Below are 17,618 nucleotides of genomic sequence, written 5' to 3' on the forward strand. Positions count from 1 at the left end.
ACCTCGGTGGAAAGTGGGCTCACTGAAGCGTCTCTGCACAGTAACAAAACTGATACAACTTTGTTTGAACTCTACATCTAATGACAGACACATCCTCCCAGTCCCAGCTGCCACCTCATACATGCGTGGTTACACACCATGGAACTTGTCTAGTGAATAATGCAGTTAATAAAGCAGTCTAGTTAAACTAGGGGAGTGACAAACAACAGCGGTTCATGAGATTAAAGGCTGAGGGGTGTAATGAATGCAAGATAAGGCTACACATCCCTTCTGAACACCTGAGCAGTCAGTTTCAGGTGCCCGGCTGCATTTGTGTCTAGCTTTGCAAAGCAGGATTCATGGGAGACATGCAGAAAATACACACTTACACAGAAATTATCCAGTAATTAATGAAGCTAAAGGATATTCTATAGTACCAAGTGCTAACCGTGAGCTTTCTCTTTTTCTCTGCAGGTGTTCTAGCATTCCTAGCACTGCCAGTAGCACTGGTATCATCAGCACAGGAGCTGTACCTCAGCCATATGTCCCAGGACTCTGTCTCCATGGCAGCCAGCCACAGCAACCCCCTTTCTCCCCCCAAATCTCCCCACTTGGACTGGCGTCAGGAAGGCTCCAGCGGCAGGGAATGGTCATCCAAAGAAGGAACTCAACCCACAAACATCATCACCCTCCACCCTTCAGCCTGGCTTCACACCACCCAAGCCTCCAGTTTGGCCCATGAAGACCCTCCCACTCATGACACAAATGTTGTCACCCCAACCACTGTGAGCACTGAAAGCTGGGTTAATCAGCCCCAAGAGCTGAGCTCTGATATTGTAAACCAAGGCCACATGCACAAATTGGTCAGGGTTCCTCAAGTCCATAACCCAGTTACAGTCAGCACTAACCAGGCCAGCAGCAGCAGCCCTAAATTTCTCAGCACAGCAGTCCCAATTATAGATTTGGAATCTACTGCCAGACGTGCTCCAAACCCCCTGGCTCTTATGTCCAGCTCTGGATCAGACAGAGGAGATACACTCGCTGGACACCATGTAGAGCCTCAGAAGTTGATCGTGGAGGAACCCACTGACCCCAGCCAGCATGTTCCAGATCTCCAGCCCTCATCAATCGATGGTGACCGTGCACTCGGCCTGAAACTCAGGGAGCATGCTCGGGGTGTTCCAGAGGTGGCTGCACGCCACGCTATCACCCTGAGGGAGGTGCGTGCAGGGAACGAGTCCCCCACTAGCGGGCTGGCAGTAGACCCAAATGCAAGGTCCGTTTCTCCACTTGAGAGCCCACCAGAGAATCAGACTTCCACTGCAGCCACCCCGACCCTGTCCACTGAGCGCAGACTCAAAACACAGAATCCCACAGTCATCCCAAACAACCACACTGCACTCAACAAGACCACCGGTGAGGAGGTTCATGGTCAGGTTGTTCGAAGTCCCGGCACAGACAATCCCCCTCTGGGACAGTCGTTGGGGAATGTGACTACATATGGAGGGCTGCTCTTAAACAGCAGCTCAGTCGAGGGGAACAGCTCCGAGGCCCCGTCCACAGCCAGCAGGAACTTCCTGAACAGGCAGGTGCCTGCCACCACCCAGGACCCCTGGACAGTCGGCAACAGCTCGGGCCCCACTGTTGAATCCCCGCTATCCCGCATGACCATCTGCTTGAGCAGGATGGACATTGTGTGGATTGTGCTGGCCATTAGCGTGCCTGTGTCCTCATGTTGTAAGTAAAGCCAGAGAAAAGTACAAAAAAGATCGAATTAATGAATGTAAAAGAAAAGTTCTAATACAAAAGGAATAGTTCAACATTTTTAGAAACTGGCTTATTTTCTTTATTGGTGAGAGTTAGATGAGAAGATCTGCTAGCCGTCACTGGCAGATCTTTAAATTTGACAGACAGATAAGAGAGAGTAATCAATCTTATCATCTAACACATGAAAAGAAGAGAAGAAAAGTAAAGAAAACTTTGACTTCCTTTCTTATGACAGCCATCAGACATCCTTCAGGGCCTGATCTTTCTGCATTAAACTGGAGACAGTGAAATAGCATAATAACAAGTATCAAGCAGTAGGAGCTGTACCTTAGGAAAAACACAATGTTTTGGTCCATTAGAGCTGGAGAAATAAGAACTTCTTCCCCTTTGATGACACTTTTTTCTTGTATGATTCCTTAACGTTTGTCCTTGCCATTTGTTTTTGAGAGACTTGACAGCTTAGTTATGTCAGATATCTCAAAGCCACTACAAGGCACATCACCAACAGCCATTTCTAACAGCATTTTAGGGTGGAATGTTTTTTTCTTTCCACCACAATTTATTCTACCAGTGGCATATTGTCCTGAATCATGACAGCCTCTACCTTAGCAGCTCGTGTGGGCGCTTTCAGGGGCTATTTGAAGCAGCATCTCTTCCAAATGCTGCACTAACCCTTATTTTCCTTTTCTGCCTCTGCCTGCCATAGCTGTGCTGTTGACTGTGTGCTGTATGAGGAGGAAGAAGAAGTCGTCAAGTCAGGAGAACAACCTCAGCTACTGGAACAATGCCATCACCATGGACTACTTCAGTAGGCACGCTGTGGAGCTGCCCAGAGAGATACACACTCTGGAGAGTGAGGTACAAACTACTGGCACACTGTCTCTATTAGAATACAACACTGCGCACTCAAGTTGTGGGACGTTTACTTGACATTTCACTATCAGTCAGCAGAATGATTTTAATGAGTATGGAAACAACAAGAGGATCCATGTCCAATCTGCCCTGTCAGCAAAGCCGTGAGGTCTGAAGTGGCACTGTATTACTACAGTTTATAGGGACGCTATTTGGAACAAGCAAAAGGAAACATGTTAGAGTAATGATTCTTAGACATCTTCTCACATCTGCTATTTTTTTTAATTAAAATTAAGAGAATAGCAGCATAGCATTAATATGAATCCATACCTCGTGGCTTTAGAAGTTCTAGCTGAAGCATTACGTTGCTGAATTCTTCAGTATGGCACAAACCCCGTCCAGCTGATGTCATTTCTCTGCAAAATTTCTAACCTTTATATCAACTGAATGTGTATGTACAGGCTAATAATACAGCATTATTTGGCTGGTGTGATGATCATATTAATTGATTCATATGGATTGATTCTCGAGAGAGTGTTTAGGTAACATACAACACTGTAAACACAGGTAATATGAGGTTAGCAATATTTATCAGTTCATCTACATTGATTGATGGGTTTATCAGAGTGCCCAGTCAATATGGGCTCCTAAGACAGTAACAACAACAAGAAGATATTAAAAATATTAATATCAAAAGGTTAGGTTTTCATATTGTACATATAACTTTGAAAATACACATAGTGAAGTCTTCTGACCCCTTAACTTACAATTTACTTTTTTTTCCACTAAGAAGTTTTAGAATTATTAAATATAAAAAATAAATATCTAATATTGTGTTATCATGTCATGTAATATTGTGCCTTAGCCTGTTTTAGCTTCCAGCTCTTCATTGAAGCTACTGCATATGATGTTTATAATAAGCCAAGGCTCCATTTTTATGGCTATAGCAATACATCAAATAGAAATATTCTACATTTTTTGCGTAGTTTTTGTTAAGTGTCAATGGCAAGATTTTATTGCTTGAATCTTTTTCCCTGGAGTGTTTACCTTATTTTTTCTATCCCCTTCACATTTCTGTCAATTTCCACATGAATATTTGTTCTTTTTTTGTATTAAGAAAAAATAGCAAGATCATATTTAGACTCACACAAGCCAAAGGTTGTCATTGTTGCCCAGTGGTAAAGCATTCTAATGGGGGAACAGCTTGTGCAGCGTCTGGGTTTTTTGGTGCATTACAGCACCATCTGTTGGATATTGCTGTATATAACGGTCACATGGATTTGAGTCAGTATTAAACCCCCAGTTTCCCTTCTCCTCTTTCACATATCATTTTTATTTATCGTTGCTTTGTTCAGTTTGCATGTTTTTATGTTGTCTTCTGTCCAGTGACCATTTCGCTGTGTTTGTCTCCTTTCTTTTATTCCTCCACCATTGCACAATTTGCATTCCTTTGCCACCTCTGGGGGCATCAGGAGAGGGAAGCTGAGGTTGGATCATGTGTAGGATGCCCCTGGTGACACCCAGGTGTTGTTTTCCCCTGCTTTACCTGTCTCTGTAGAGCAGCAACCTTTTAGCTTCCCCAGTGCTATAGGTAAATGAGAGAGCTGTGGGAGAAATGATTGTAAGCCTAAATGAAAATATTAATGTGATTTGATTGGATCCTGCTGGTAAAATGGCCTCAGTCCCGCTGTAAAACAAATAATTTTGTTTTTCACACATCCCTCCTCCAGCACTGCCTCATTACTGCTGACTCACCATCAACAACCATTTCTACATCACTCCCCCCCTCCACATGAAATCTCTCTGTTGCCTTGCTTCTTCTGAGTCATCCCTCCCTTTTGTCTCTCCTCCCATGAAGCTTTTACATCTTCCCCCCTTTGTATCTCTGTTCATCTAGCTTTGTCAGATATCTTTGTTCACCATCTCCTTAAAAGCCCCAGGGAGCAGCAAACCCATATTTTATTCTGTTTGCTTTAACACCAAACTGTCTGACTCTGCTTCTTGCCTGTAGAATGACTTAGATACAGTAGACTGCAGCGTGTGTCCTAATGGTGAGCCCTGAAGCGTGAACCATGAATCACAGCTATTGTTTAACAGTTAGGCGCCTGCGCTAAATGTTTTATTCTTTTTTTCCTGTGTGTGCATATGTGTGTCCTTGTGCAGGAGCATGACACCTGTCTACCCCCAAATGGGGACTACAGCGGCAGCAGTGTGGTCCTGGTTAACCCTTTCTGCCAGGAGACCCTCTTCATCAACAGAGACAAAGCTTCTGCCATCTAGAGAGAGAAAACGAGAGACACTGTTGGATTCTCCTCTTCTACTCCCCCTGCTGTTGTTGTCTATTTTATATATGTGGTAAATATTCAGAGACTTTGACTTTATACTGTATATTATAAACACAAAGAGCAACCTGAAAGGAGAGCGATGTAAACAGACACTATTTACTATGAGGATGCACCTGCATATTTTTCTGATGTACATTTTCTACAAAAGGCTTAATTGTGATAAAAGGTTTTTATTGTCTTTATAAAATAGAGTATATGTGGTTTTGTTTCATTACAGTGGCTTGATGGCGAGTGCACTGTGAATGTTGCCACATGAAATCTGCTTTAGAGAGAGAAACGTGCTATGAAAACATAAAAGCTGTTCTTTGTAATTTTATTTTTTCCTTTAAAATCAATCCCAAAATACTTACAGCCTGTTGAACTTGAATATAGCACCTACAAAATGGGGGACAGAGATATTTGGCAAAATACCGCAGATGAAATCAGGGTGTGTATTTATCAAACTTCTAAGAAAGTTAAGAATGCTCCAAAAAGCCATCAGGTTGAAGAAGTCCGTTGTAAAAGTTGTCACCTTTATGAACAACTCTCAAGTGATTACATGATTAATCATGTGTATGCTCAGGGCAGGAATAGCCAATCAGAGACAAGGATTTAACCTGCATTTGCCTCATTTTTCATTCTTTAGAAAACATCCTCATATTTTCCACAGTGATATGTTTTTCTCATGTATGTGATTTACATTTTTTTTAAAGTTCATTGTCTTTGTGTGGAAGTATTAGCATCTCCCGTATTAGCATCTCCCATATCAATTAAAATGTAACAATCATATTTTTATAATATGCAATAATTTTTAAAATAATAATATTAATCATTTATTTATAAAGCGACAGAACATAGCAGAGTATAAAATCTAACATTAAAAGAAGTTTTAAAGGTTACAAATGCAGGATGCATACATTATAAGTAAGGATTAGAAATGAGGATATAAGATGAAATGTAAACAAAAAGATTGCAGGTGTTGTTTGCACCCCTGATAAATGCAGGAAAAAATGCATCATTTTAAAACATGATCCTTAAAGCATGTGTTCACCACTGTCTCTGAAGTCACCTTGGCTGAAGGCCGCTTTTTAACCAAATTAAAAGCACCTCTGGGGCTCTTTAAAAGGTAAGATTTTCATTTTAAGTCATAAAAAAATGAATAGGTTTTATTCTTTGAAAGTTTGAAAGTAGGAGTAAAAGTGGAGGACTTTAACTTTTATCTGTGAGCAGTTTGATAAATACGAGCCTGGATTTTAATTGTGAATTTGAGCAAACTATTTGGAGGATTTGGTGTCTACATCTCTGAATGATGGTGCATCTGTCAGTCAAACGGAACTGACTTGAAATGGCTTTCCCCCTCATGTGTCACCAGCTTCTCTTAAGAGGGACCACATAGATGTCTTAATTCTTTATGTTGGCCCTTTATATATCAGTATGTGTGTGTGAATGCCTTCTTCGTGCATGTAAGCGTATTGTGTGAGTGTCCAGTGAAGTGTGTATGGACGAGCTGAAATGTGCTGCCCCCTTAACCAAATATCACTGTTACTTTAAGACAAACAAGACTTTGTATCATCTCAGCTCAGTTTATCTGTTTCTCTGTGTGTGTGTGTCTGTGTGTGTGCTTCTGTATGTGTGTTTCTGTCTGTCTCTTGTCTTGTGGAGTGGCTACTGGTTATTGCCCAGTTTGAGAAAGATTTTCTCAGCGCTGTAGGAAACAATTAGACCATCCCTTGCTCCTGTGTCTCCTTCCCCCCATAAATAACGTGTTTGTCCATCCATGCAAACTGTGTTTGTTGAAATGTTGAATGATTGTGAATCAGTTATTGGACCACATAACGTGTGTTAGAGGCTGTCAAAAATCTCAACCAATAAAAACACTGACACAAAAAATGTATGCTGAATATTTACTGTGAGCACATACAGAGGCGTTTGAATATTTTGTTTAATTACTGAACCTGTGGTCCTTCTATCATGTTTTACTTTGCATCGCTGCAGTTTTATTCAATAATCGATGCTGCCTGCCTCTATTGTCGCTAAAGATTTTCTGCATTGTGCGATGTTGTTCTGAAGTCACTGATTGAAGCGGTGACGATCAATAACACGGTTAAACATATTGATATTTCCTGCATTGGATGCTCACAGCTGGGCTTGTTGTTTTGCACGCTCAAAAAGTGGATATTTTACAAAACGTTCAGTGGCACGGTGGAGCAGTGTTCAACATTATGTATTTTTTGTACTGTAGTATACACTGTACTTTTTACTGCTGAGCAATAAAACAAACAAAAAAAAACACCACTGTCTTTTAACTTTGATTTGTTCTCTTGAGAACTAAATTTAATCAGTGGGCAAAGTTCCTCATATTTTGCCATGGCTGACTGATTTTGGACAGTACTTCCAGAACAATGATGTCAAGCAACAAACCTACAGTACGTGTGAGTTAGATATCACACCTGCTAGTTACATAACAAAGCAGTGTAAACAGTCTTGCTGACCACAGCACAACCATTGATGTAGTGAGCTGGAATTTTCTCTTTGTGCTTCATCTGGTCAAGTGACCTCCAGCTTTGGGAATATGACGTCAGTTCAATAATCTGTTTACAAACCTGCTTTACTGCTGAGGAGAGGCTTAATTTGAAGTGATTATTATTTCCAGATTTGTAGACCTGTTCAAATCAGGCAAAACATGACAATTCAACTTTTGAAAATGTCTTTTCTTTTAATGCTCAGATTTGAAAATCTGACAAATTTGGTCCAAATACATTTGCAAAGAGGTAATGCCACAGGAGTTTAAAGTTTCCTCTATGTAAAAACATTTTTGGAGGTTATATCCAGTCAAAATACGACAAGTAAATGGTCAGATTTATGTTTTAAACTCCATCAACTTATAGTTCCTGATTTACCCTCTTTTCAAAAGAAAAAAACTATGTGAATGCATCTACTCCACTCAGATTAGTATTTTAATTCAGGGCATCTGAAAATTATTATATACTAAGTCATTTTTTATTTTACAAATAAGTAGACAGCTGAGGCTTACAGTGGATAACTGCCATGCTGTCTGCAGCCACATTTTTGATTGCAGACCTGATGGTTAATGAATTTAAGTGCAAGTGTCATGGTGGTGGAGGATTTTCCAACACCTGGCAACCCAAAAGTTGTTAGTATTAATGAATCGCTGGATTAACCACCACAGGGGTCCCAGGGCAAACATTTGTTTTTGGTTGTATGTGAACAACCACTGAACAATCAACTGATTGTTAAGGAAAATAACTGTCAGATGTATTGGTAACGAAAATAAATTGTTATGGTTCATTCATTCACATTCTTACAGTTCTCCCATGAGGGTAGTAATACTACCTTGCTTGAGATTTTCTGTTCTAAATACTTGGCAGAAATTTTTGGGGCAATTTTATAAAACACAATTTTAAAATAAACGTGCAGAATATGAACTAAAACAATGTTGCCCTTAAAAACTAGATTTTGACACAGACCCCCTCTTCGAGACCACAAGCTGTAGGATGGTCATAGCTGATATTTCAGAGGTGCAAATTTTTTAACAAATTTGCAATTAATTAATGAATTAGACGCAAATATGGAGAAAACCAGGGGCTCCAGGCCTATGCTAGTCTTATAACTGATCTGTAAAGCATTAGTAAACAATTTATTAGACATACATTTCAGGTGCATTCTTAGAAAGTGGTACAAACTTTTTAAGTTTTTCATTTAATTTTAGTTGTTTTCCAAAATTAAAATAGAATAAAATATAAAGTGAATTGGGATTGATACATGTGGGAACATTTGATAATACTGGGACTTTTATTTTTAATGTGAGGCTCACAACACATCCGGTTCAGGGCCAAAGTGTTTCCGGGGAACGGTACAGATTTGTCAAATAGTCCGTGCATGGCATGGTTGACAGGATAGCTAACAACTCGTTTGGAGAACCAGGGTGGACGTTTTTATCAGCCTGAAACAGAAGTTAAAGTGCCAGAATAAGGAGTAACTCCGAGTCCTGTGACCGTTTGACCGGCTGTCCTCACTTCGCGAGAGCCGATTTTCACATTTGTCATTGCTCGGTTTGCTAACTACTTACCGTTGCTCTTTGAAAATGGCGGATGTACCAACGGAGAAGAGCCTGGACGATTTCTTTGCCAAGCGGGATAAAAAGAAGAAGAAAGAGAAAGGAAAGGGCAAGGAGTCCACCGCGGGGCCCACGTCGGCTGCGGTGAAAAAGACCAAGAGGGAGAAGGAGAAATCGGCGAAAAACGAGAATCAGGACGCACAGATTGAGAAGGTAATCAGCGCTACTCTCCGGTAACTTTTTGCCTCAGCAGGATCTTTTCCACACACCGGTGTCGTGTCATATTTTGTATCCCCGTCACAGTCTGCCGCCTCCTTACATTTAGCCTGCTTGCTGATAGCTCTCTAGCTTTTCACCAAGTTATGGAGGAAAACCGCTGATATGTATTTCAACATGAGGGGGACAACGCCGGTTGCTAGCTAGCATATGGTTTCCCCCTGGCACACTTTCTGACGGGAAACAAAATTCAGCATCACACATTTTTTTCTTGCTTTTCTTACAACTTTATCTTTAGGGCAGCGAGGAGTTAAAGCCAGTTCATGACATGATACAACATTTGAGGCCCGTACATTTAGCCATCATACTGACACTAGCCTTGTGGGGAAGCTGTCATCCCCCTCTTTGAGTCGTGGCTTTCCAGCTAGGTCGAGCCGCCATTTGTCACAATTTTTTTTTCTTGCGTGGATAACAGCTGTAAGCTTTCAGATCACATGGAGGTTTGATTAAGTGACAGAACTAAGATTTTAGAGATTATAAGATTAAACAGCTTGTCACACTGGTGTTTAATGTTAACCGTTATAGCCAGTGCAATCATTTCATGAGAAGAGCTGGCAAGATGTTTTTCAAAAAACAGCATTACCAAAAAATAAAAAATAAAAATACACAACACTGGAAGCCGTACGAAATTATTAATGGAATTTTGCTGTAATGTACTTTGGAGTTATTATTTTATTCTGCCTAGGAGGACGAGGAATGGAAAGAGTTTGAGCAGAAAGAAGTGGACTACAGCGGGCTTCGGCTCCAAGCTTTACAAATAAGGTGAGAGTGAAGTATGTATTTGGTTGTCATGAGTCCTTGGTCACATTTGCATCTCAACCTTGGTGCCGTCAAATGGGGGCCTGTAAGGACCATGGCCTCTGTGACCCATCTTCCAATATAATATATAAATAATACTTAAACCATGGTAAAATTATTCTGCTGCCAGCAGCAATAGAAATAACATTTGCAACAGTTCAAAACTATAGATTTCTGTGCAAAATGCAAATAATGTAGGCTCAGAAATGAATGTGTATCAACTTATTTTATAAACAACTCTGTTAAACTAAAGTGGAGGGGGAAAAGGCCTAGAAAAGAATGTCCTTCAAAAAAAAAATGACACCATCAAACAAGTTTTGAACAATTAGGGTTGGACACAAACCCTAAATTCCAAATCAAATGTAGTTAGTGCTGCCAGTCAGGTGCATTTAAACTACACTAAGTGATATATGGAGGTGGTATGAATGTCAGTTGAAAGGCACAGATGGAGACAAATTTGCTCTATTGGCACCTTTTTTTCCATATTTTGAAGTCTCACTGTACTATGACATTTTTTAATGATGTTTTGAAGCCTTACTATACTATGACTTTTTTTCCCATATTTTGAAGCCTTGCTATACTATGAGGAGAAAACATTTCTGTGCTGTCACTCTACTAGTTAGTTGAACAACCCTGAATGTCAGTTAATTTCTGCCACCTCAAATTTTTCACCGTTGCTGTCCGTCTGGCTTTTTGTAGTGACGAGAAGGAGGAGGAGGAGTATGAGAAGGAGGAGGTTGGTGAGGACGGAGAGATCATTCTGGTCAGTGGAGACAAAGTGTCGGGGCCCTGGAACAAATCTGGAGCTGCTCCTCCTGCTGCGCCTGTTGGTGAGTAAACCAACCTCAGCCCTCATTTCTTTTAGTCTTCTTTTCAACAAAAAAGCTCAGGATTTAACAAGGGTTTGAAAAAGGGAAAATATGGCTTTTTTGTAGTGTAGAATGCATGTAACGCTTGTAAACATACCACTGATAATAATACCTGTATTTGCATTAGTTTTAAAAAGCATAAATTAAGTACATTTTTGTATTGTATTTTATCTTGAAACAATCACATACTCTGCCTGGAGCTGCTGTAAACATCTTATTATTAAGGTTTATGTATTGTGGTTTTAGTAAATAAAATTGCTACTTGTATGTGCCCCTGAAAGTCTGGTTTTCTTGTCTAAGTGATGTGATCTCTGTGCTTTCAGAGGATGAAGAGGTGCCTGAGGCAAAGCCTGCTGGTGTCTATCGCCCTCCAGGGGCTCGGCTGTCCACCACCAAACGAGGTCACAACCAGGGTCCTCCTGAGATCTTCAGTGACGCACAGTTCCCATCTCTACTGGCCACCGCCAAGCATGTGGAGACACGCAAGTAAGTAGAGTTGAAGTGATGTTTAAAAAGGTGAAATGCAGCTGTGTTTGATTTTCTGTCTGATTAAGTGACCAATTGTTTCAACACTAAAGTTATACATGTCTATACATTATCTGTCTCTCAGGGACAGAGAAATGGAGAAGACATTTGAGGTTGTCAAACACAGGAACCGTGGTAGAGAGGAGACCAGTGGGGCTTCTTTGCAGCACTTGCAGCTTGACAACCAGTACGCCATCCTGGGAGATAAATAGAGCCGCTCCCCTCCGTCCCCTGGCTCCTCCAGCACGGTCCTGCCCAGCCCCTTGAAGGAAGCTGTACCTCCAGCTGTGTGGACTGCAGTTCTGACAGAGCTCACGCTGCCACCATCACCACACTGGTTACTCACACAAACACACAGCCTTGTATATACACACACAGACACACACACACTCATTCATACACAGCACTGCCACTGCAGCACATACACGTTCAGTGACACTCCCTCTAAAAAGATCAGTAACACACTATACATTCATTTGGTTGGCATACCTGAAGGACTGCATCTGAAGGGGCTGTTGAAAGAGGGAATAATTGAAAAGGAATTAGCAAAATACACCCAAACGTACAACACTGCAGCAGCAACAAGAGACAACGTAGTTGTCCTTTGTGAATTGTACTCAGAGCAGCAGTTGTGTGGTGGCAACTTCTCTCTGGACTTCAACTTGCTTCAATAAAGCCACAGAGGATTGAAGACTTTAGGCAAGATGATTTTACAAACTTCTGTGAAAAATATCTATTTTTTTGCAAGATTGCTATAAACCAATCGCACATTGTTATTTTGGGGTGTGTTTTTGAGTTGCGGTTGGGGCTTTGGGGGTGGGGAAACTACCTCGGCAGCACAGCTGGTGGTGACCATGTGGACTGAGCTTTTTTCCGCTGTGGTGGTGAACGGGGCAAACACCAACCCCCCTCCCCTCTCCCCCCCCACCTACATACAAGCTGGCCATCAGGCTCTTTTGATTTAGAAACTTGAAGCTTTGTTTTTTGTCCTTCATGATGATGATGATGACACTGCAAAGATCTATGGACAAGAAGCGATAGGTTGTGGTCCTCATTTAGAATTTCTATATAAAGTGGCCTTACTGATGGAGAGAAACTGCTTTGTCATCCGAAGAGAACTTTGCTTGTTGTCTCACGGGCTGTTGCCTGCCTCTGGATCTCACCACTTTGTGGGAAAAAAACAAACAAAAAAAAAACATACAAAAGACAAAAAATCCTTTGGTTCAAGAATGTAGTGCTGTTGTAGTTTGCCTCATGATTACAACTACTAACTGTCTTTCATATCCACTGTTTGATTTTGTTGCCCTTACTTCATTTTGGTATTTTTAGACATCAGCAAAGGAGTTGATCAGGCTAATCTGAAACCATTCTTTTGGTAAAGAAATGCTTTACTGTGGTTTGACAGCAGTTGTCGCAGATGTTACAATGCCAACAAAATGCCAGGAAACCACTTTAAATGCATATTTCTTGAGGTCATTTGCCCATGTTGTACAAAGTGGTACATTTCAACTCGTTTTAAGTCTGATCTTTTTTTTTTAATCAAGGCTTTTCCTCCTCGATTATCACGCTGTCTTAGCCCTCATTGCAGCTGTGTAGAACAGGTAGTTTGTGCATAACTTCATTTCCAGAGAGTTACAGCGACTGCTGGCCTGTAAATACAAACTGTCACCAAACCAACAGAGTACTATCCACTTCCAAAACAGTGGTACGCCCAGTTAAAATCAAATGGGTTTTTACTACAAGCATAGTTACATTTAGAGAGGTGATGAACAACTGGATTTATGTTTTATGTTTCTGTCATTTCCATAAAAATATGTCAGGGTTTGTTGATCCCTGCTGGGACACTTTGGGTGGACAAAAGATAATATTTGTGATGAAAAGAGAAGAGCCTAACACAAAAAAATAAAGTGATCCTTGTGAATTAAGTGTTGTGTGAATCTTTTGAGTTAAAAATGGGGATTTCTACACAATACCTTTTGCCAGAAAAGGTGTTCTTTATTTGTAAACTCAAGGCTTGTGTGAAACTGCTAGCTTTCCCAGAATCATTTATTTTATCCCTGTGGTGTCTCATTTTGTCTGAGTAGGTGGTCATTTTGACATTTTTTTTTTACATTTTGTAGCCTTATTATACTATGACCTATTTTTTCAATATTTTGAAGCCTTACTATACTATGACGTTTTTTATGACATTTTGAGGTCCAAAAAAATTTTGACTTTTTTTGGCCGATTTTGACGCCTTACTATACTATGACATTTTGAGGTGATAAAAAAATCGAACTTTTTTTGGCCGATTTTGACGCCTTACTATACTATGACGTTTTTTATGACATTTTGAGGTCAAAAAAATTTTTGACTTTTTTTGGCCGAAAAAAACGCCTTACTATACTATGACGTTTTTTTATGACATTTTGAGGTCAAAAAAAATTTGGACTTTTTTGGGCCGAAAAAAACGCCTTACTATACTATGACGTTTTTTATGACATTTTTAGGTCAAAAAAAATTTTGACTTTTTTTGACTGAAAAAAACGTCTTACTATACTATGACGTTTTTTATGACATTTTGAGGTCAAAAAATTTTTTGACTTTTTTTGGCCGATTTTGACGCCTTACTATACTATGACATTTTGAGGTGATAAAAAAATCGAACTTTTTTTGGCCGATTTTGACGCCTTACTATACTATGACGTTTTTTATGACATTTTGAGGTCAAAAAAATTTTTGACTTTTTTTGGCCGAAAAAAACGCCTTACTATACTATGACGTTTTTTATGACATTTTGAAGTCCAAAAAAATTTTGACTTTTTTTGGCCGAAAAAAACGCCTTACTATACTATGACGTTTTTTATGACATTTTGAGGTCAAAAATTTTTTTGACTTTTTTTGGCCGATTTTGACGCCTTACTATACTATGACGTTTTTTATGACATTTTGAGGTCCAAAAAAAAATTTGACTTTTTTTGGCCGAAGAAAACGCCATACTATACTATGACGTTTTTTATGACTTTTTGAGGTCAAAAGAATTTGGACTTTTTTTGTCCGAAAAAAACGCCATACTATACTATGACGTTTTTTATGACTTTTTGAGGTCAAAAAAATTTGGACTTTTTTTGTCCGAAAAAAACGCCATACTATACTATGACGTTTTTTATGACTTTTTGAGGTCAAAAAAAAAATTGACTTTTTTTGTCCAATTTTGACGCCTTACTATACTATGACGTTTTTTATGACATTTTGAGGTCAAAAGAAATTTGGACTTTTTTTGTCCGAAAAAAACGCCATACTATACTATGACGTTTTTTATGACTTTTTGAGGTCAAAAAATTTTTTAACTTTTTTTGGCCGAAAAAAACGCCATACTATACTATGACGTTTTTTATGACATTTTGAGGTCAAAAAAAATTTTGACTTTTTTTGGCCGAAAAAAACGCCTTACTATACTATGACGTTTTTTATGACATTTTGAGGTCGAAAATTTTTTTGACTTTTTTTGGCCGAAAAAAACGCCTTACTATACTATGACGTTTTTTATGACATTTTGAGGTCGAAAATTTTTTTGACTTTTTTTGGCCGATTTTGACGCCTTACTATACTATGACGTTTTTTATGACATTTTGAGGTCCAAAAAAATTTTGACTTTTTTTGGCCGAAAAAAACGCCTTACTATACTATGATGTTTTTTATGACATTTTGAGGTAAAAAAAAATTTTGACTTTTTTTGGCCGAAAAAAACGCCTTACTATACTATGACGTTTTTTATGACATTTTGAGGTCAAAAAATTTTTTGACATTTTTTGGCCGAAAAAAACACCTTACTATACTATGACGCTTTTTATGACATTTTGAGGTCAAAAAAAATTTTGACTTTTTTTGGCCGAAAAAAACGCCATACTATACTATGACGTTTTTTATGACTTTTTGAGGTCAAAAAAAAATTTGACTTTTTTTGTCCGATTTTGACGCCTTACTATACTATGACGTTTTTTATGACTTTTTGAGGTCAAAAAAAATTTTGACTTTTTTTGTCCGATTTTTGACGCCTTACTATACTATGACGTTTTTTATGACTTTTTGAGGACAAAAAAAAATTTGACTTTTTTTGGCCGAAAAAAACGCCATACTATACTATGACGTTTTTTTATGAAATTTTGAGGTCAAAAAAAATTTTGACTTTTTTTGTCCGAAAAAAATGCCATACTATACTATGACGTTTTTTATGACTTTTTGAGGTCAAAAAAATTTTGACTTTTTTTTTCCAATTTTGACGCCTTACTATACTATGACGTTTTTTATGACATTTTGAGGTCAAAAAAAATGTGGACTTTTTTTGTCCGAAAAAAACGCCATACTATACTATGACGTTTTTTATGACTTTTTGAGGTAAAAAAAAATGTTGACTTTTTTTGTCCAATTTTGACGCCTTACTATACTATGACGTTTTTTATGACATTTTGAGGTCAAAAAAAATTTTGAATTTTTTTGGCCGAAAAAAACGCCATACTATACTATGACGTTTTTTATGAAATTTTGAGGTCAAAAAAAATTTGGACTTTTTTTGTCCGATAAAAACGCCATACTATACTATGACGTTTTTGATAACTTTTTGAGGTAAAAAAAAATGTTGACTTTTTTTGTCCAATTTTGACGCCTTACTATACTATGACGTTTTTTATGACATTTTGAGGTCAAAAAAAATTTTGAATTTTTTTGGCCGAAAAAAACGCCATACTATACTATGACGTTTTTTATGAAATTTTGAGGTCAAAAAAAATTTGGACTTTTTTTGTCCGAAAAAAACGCCATACTATACTATGACGTTTTTGATGACTTTTTGAGGTCAAAAAAAATTTTGACTTTTTTTGTCCAATTTTGACGCCTTACTATACTATGACGTTTTTTATGACATTTTGAGGTCAAAAAATTTTTTGACTTTTTTTGGCCGAAAAAAACGCCATACTATACTATGACGTTTTTTATGAAATTTTGAGGTCAAAAAAAATTTTGACTTTTTTTGTCCGAAAAAAACGCCATACTATACTATGACGTTTTTGATGACTTTTTGAGGTCAAAAAAAATTTGGACTTTTTTTGTCCAATTTTGACGCCTTACTATACTATGACGTTTTTTATGACATTTTGAGGTCAAAAAAACTTTTGACTTTTTTTGTCCGAAAAAAACGCCATACTATACTATGACGTTTTTTATGACTTTTTGAGGTCAAAAAAAATTTTGACTTTTTTTGGCCGAAAAAAACGCCATACTATACTATGACGTTTTTTATGACTTTTTGAGGTGAAAAAAAAATTTGACTTTTTTTTTCCAATTTTGACGCCTTACTATACTATGACGTTTTTGATGACATTTTGAGGTAAAAAAAAATGTGGACTTTTTTTGTCCGAAAAAAAACGCCATACTATACTATGACGTTTTTTATGACTTTTTGAGGTAAAAAAAAATGTTGACTTTTTTTGTCCAATTTTGACGCCATACTATACTATGACGTTTTTTATGACTTTTTGAGGTCAAAAAAACTTTTGACTTTTTTTGGCCGAAAAAAACGCCATACTATACTATGACGTTTTTTATGACTTTTTGAGGTCAAAAAAAATTTTGAATTTTTTTGTCCGAAAAAACGCCATACTATACTATGACGTTTTTTATGACTTTTTGAGGTCAAAAAAAATTTTGACTTTTTTTGGCCGAAAAAAAACGCCATACTATACTATGACGTTTTTTATGACTTTTTGAGGTCAAAAACATTTTTGACTTTTTTTGTCCGAAAAAAACGCCATACTATACTATGACGTTTTTTATGACTTTTTGAGGTCAAAAAAAATTTTGACTTTTTTTTTCCAATTTTGACGCCTTACTATACTATGACGTTTTTTATGACATTTTGAGGTCAAAAAAAATGTGGACTTTTTTTGTCCGAAAAAAACGCCATACTATGACGTTTTTTATGACTTTTTGAGGTAAAAAAAAATGTTGACTTTTTTTGTCCAATTTTGACGCCTTACTATACTATGACGTTTTTGATGACTTTTTGAGGTCAAAAAAAATTTTGACTTTTTTTTTCCAATTTTGACGCCTTACTATACTATGACGTTTTTTATGACATTTTGAGGTCAAAAAAACTTTTGACTTTTTTTGGCC

General features: G+C 38.1%; 2 protein-coding genes and 1 long non-coding RNA gene across 6 annotated transcripts in view; all 3 read left to right on the top strand.

The window, feature by feature from the left end:
- tmem108 (transmembrane protein 108) overlaps nucleotides 1-7,202 on the top strand; it is a 41,215-nt gene extending 34,013 nt beyond the window's left edge. For all 3 annotated transcript variants that reach the window (XM_041065792.1, XM_041065791.1, XM_041065793.1), the window contains exons 3-5: nucleotides 454-1,716; nucleotides 2,453-2,604; nucleotides 4,762-7,202. In XM_041065792.1, the coding sequence (XP_040921726.1) occupies nucleotides 454-1,716; nucleotides 2,453-2,604; nucleotides 4,762-4,878 (1,532 nt within the window). In that variant the 3' untranslated portion in view covers nucleotides 4,879-7,202. The remainder of the gene's footprint in view (nucleotides 1-453; nucleotides 1,717-2,452; nucleotides 2,605-4,761) is intronic.
- A 1,587-nt stretch (nucleotides 7,203-8,789) lies between these two features.
- Nucleotides 8,790-12,708, top strand: cdv3 (carnitine deficiency-associated gene expressed in ventricle 3). 2 transcript variants are annotated; one of them, XM_041065507.1, is made up of 5 exons: nucleotides 8,790-9,213; nucleotides 9,962-10,038; nucleotides 10,774-10,904; nucleotides 11,267-11,429; nucleotides 11,554-12,708. In XM_041065507.1, exons 1-5 carry the CDS (start codon nucleotides 9,028-9,030, stop codon nucleotides 11,678-11,680), a joined length of 684 nt encoding a protein of 227 aa, XP_040921441.1. In that variant the 5' UTR covers nucleotides 8,790-9,027; the 3' UTR covers nucleotides 11,681-12,708. The 2 variants fall into 2 exon arrangements, with proteins under 2 accessions (XP_040921441.1, XP_040921442.1); XM_041065508.1 differs by having other exon boundaries at nucleotides 9,965-10,038.
- Nucleotides 12,709-13,398: 690 nt separating this feature from the next.
- The window catches only part of LOC121200303, a 28,971-nt gene continuing 24,751 nt past the window's right edge, over nucleotides 13,399-17,618 (top strand). The window contains exon 1 of the long non-coding RNA XR_005896520.1: nucleotides 13,399-13,456. This is a non-coding gene — a long non-coding RNA (uncharacterized LOC121200303). The remainder of the gene's footprint in view (nucleotides 13,457-17,618) is intronic.

Source organism: Toxotes jaculatrix, chromosome 20, assembly GCF_017976425.1.
Source record: "Toxotes jaculatrix isolate fToxJac2 chromosome 20, fToxJac2.pri, whole genome shotgun sequence".
NCBI lineage: Eukaryota > Metazoa > Chordata > Actinopteri > Toxotidae > Toxotes > Toxotes jaculatrix.

Coding starts and splice junctions, on each gene's coding strand:
- cdv3 (XM_041065507.1), top strand. CDS start 9,028: ATGGCGGATGTACCAACGGAGAAGAGCCTGGACGATTTCTTTGCCAAG. Junction 10,905..11,266: donor TCCTCCTGCTGCGCCTGTTG/GTGAGTAAACCA, acceptor CTGTGCTTTCAG/AGGATGAAGAGGTGCCTGAG. Junction 11,430..11,553: donor AAGCATGTGGAGACACGCAA/GTAAGTAGAGTT, acceptor TCTGTCTCTCAG/GGACAGAGAAATGGAGAAGA.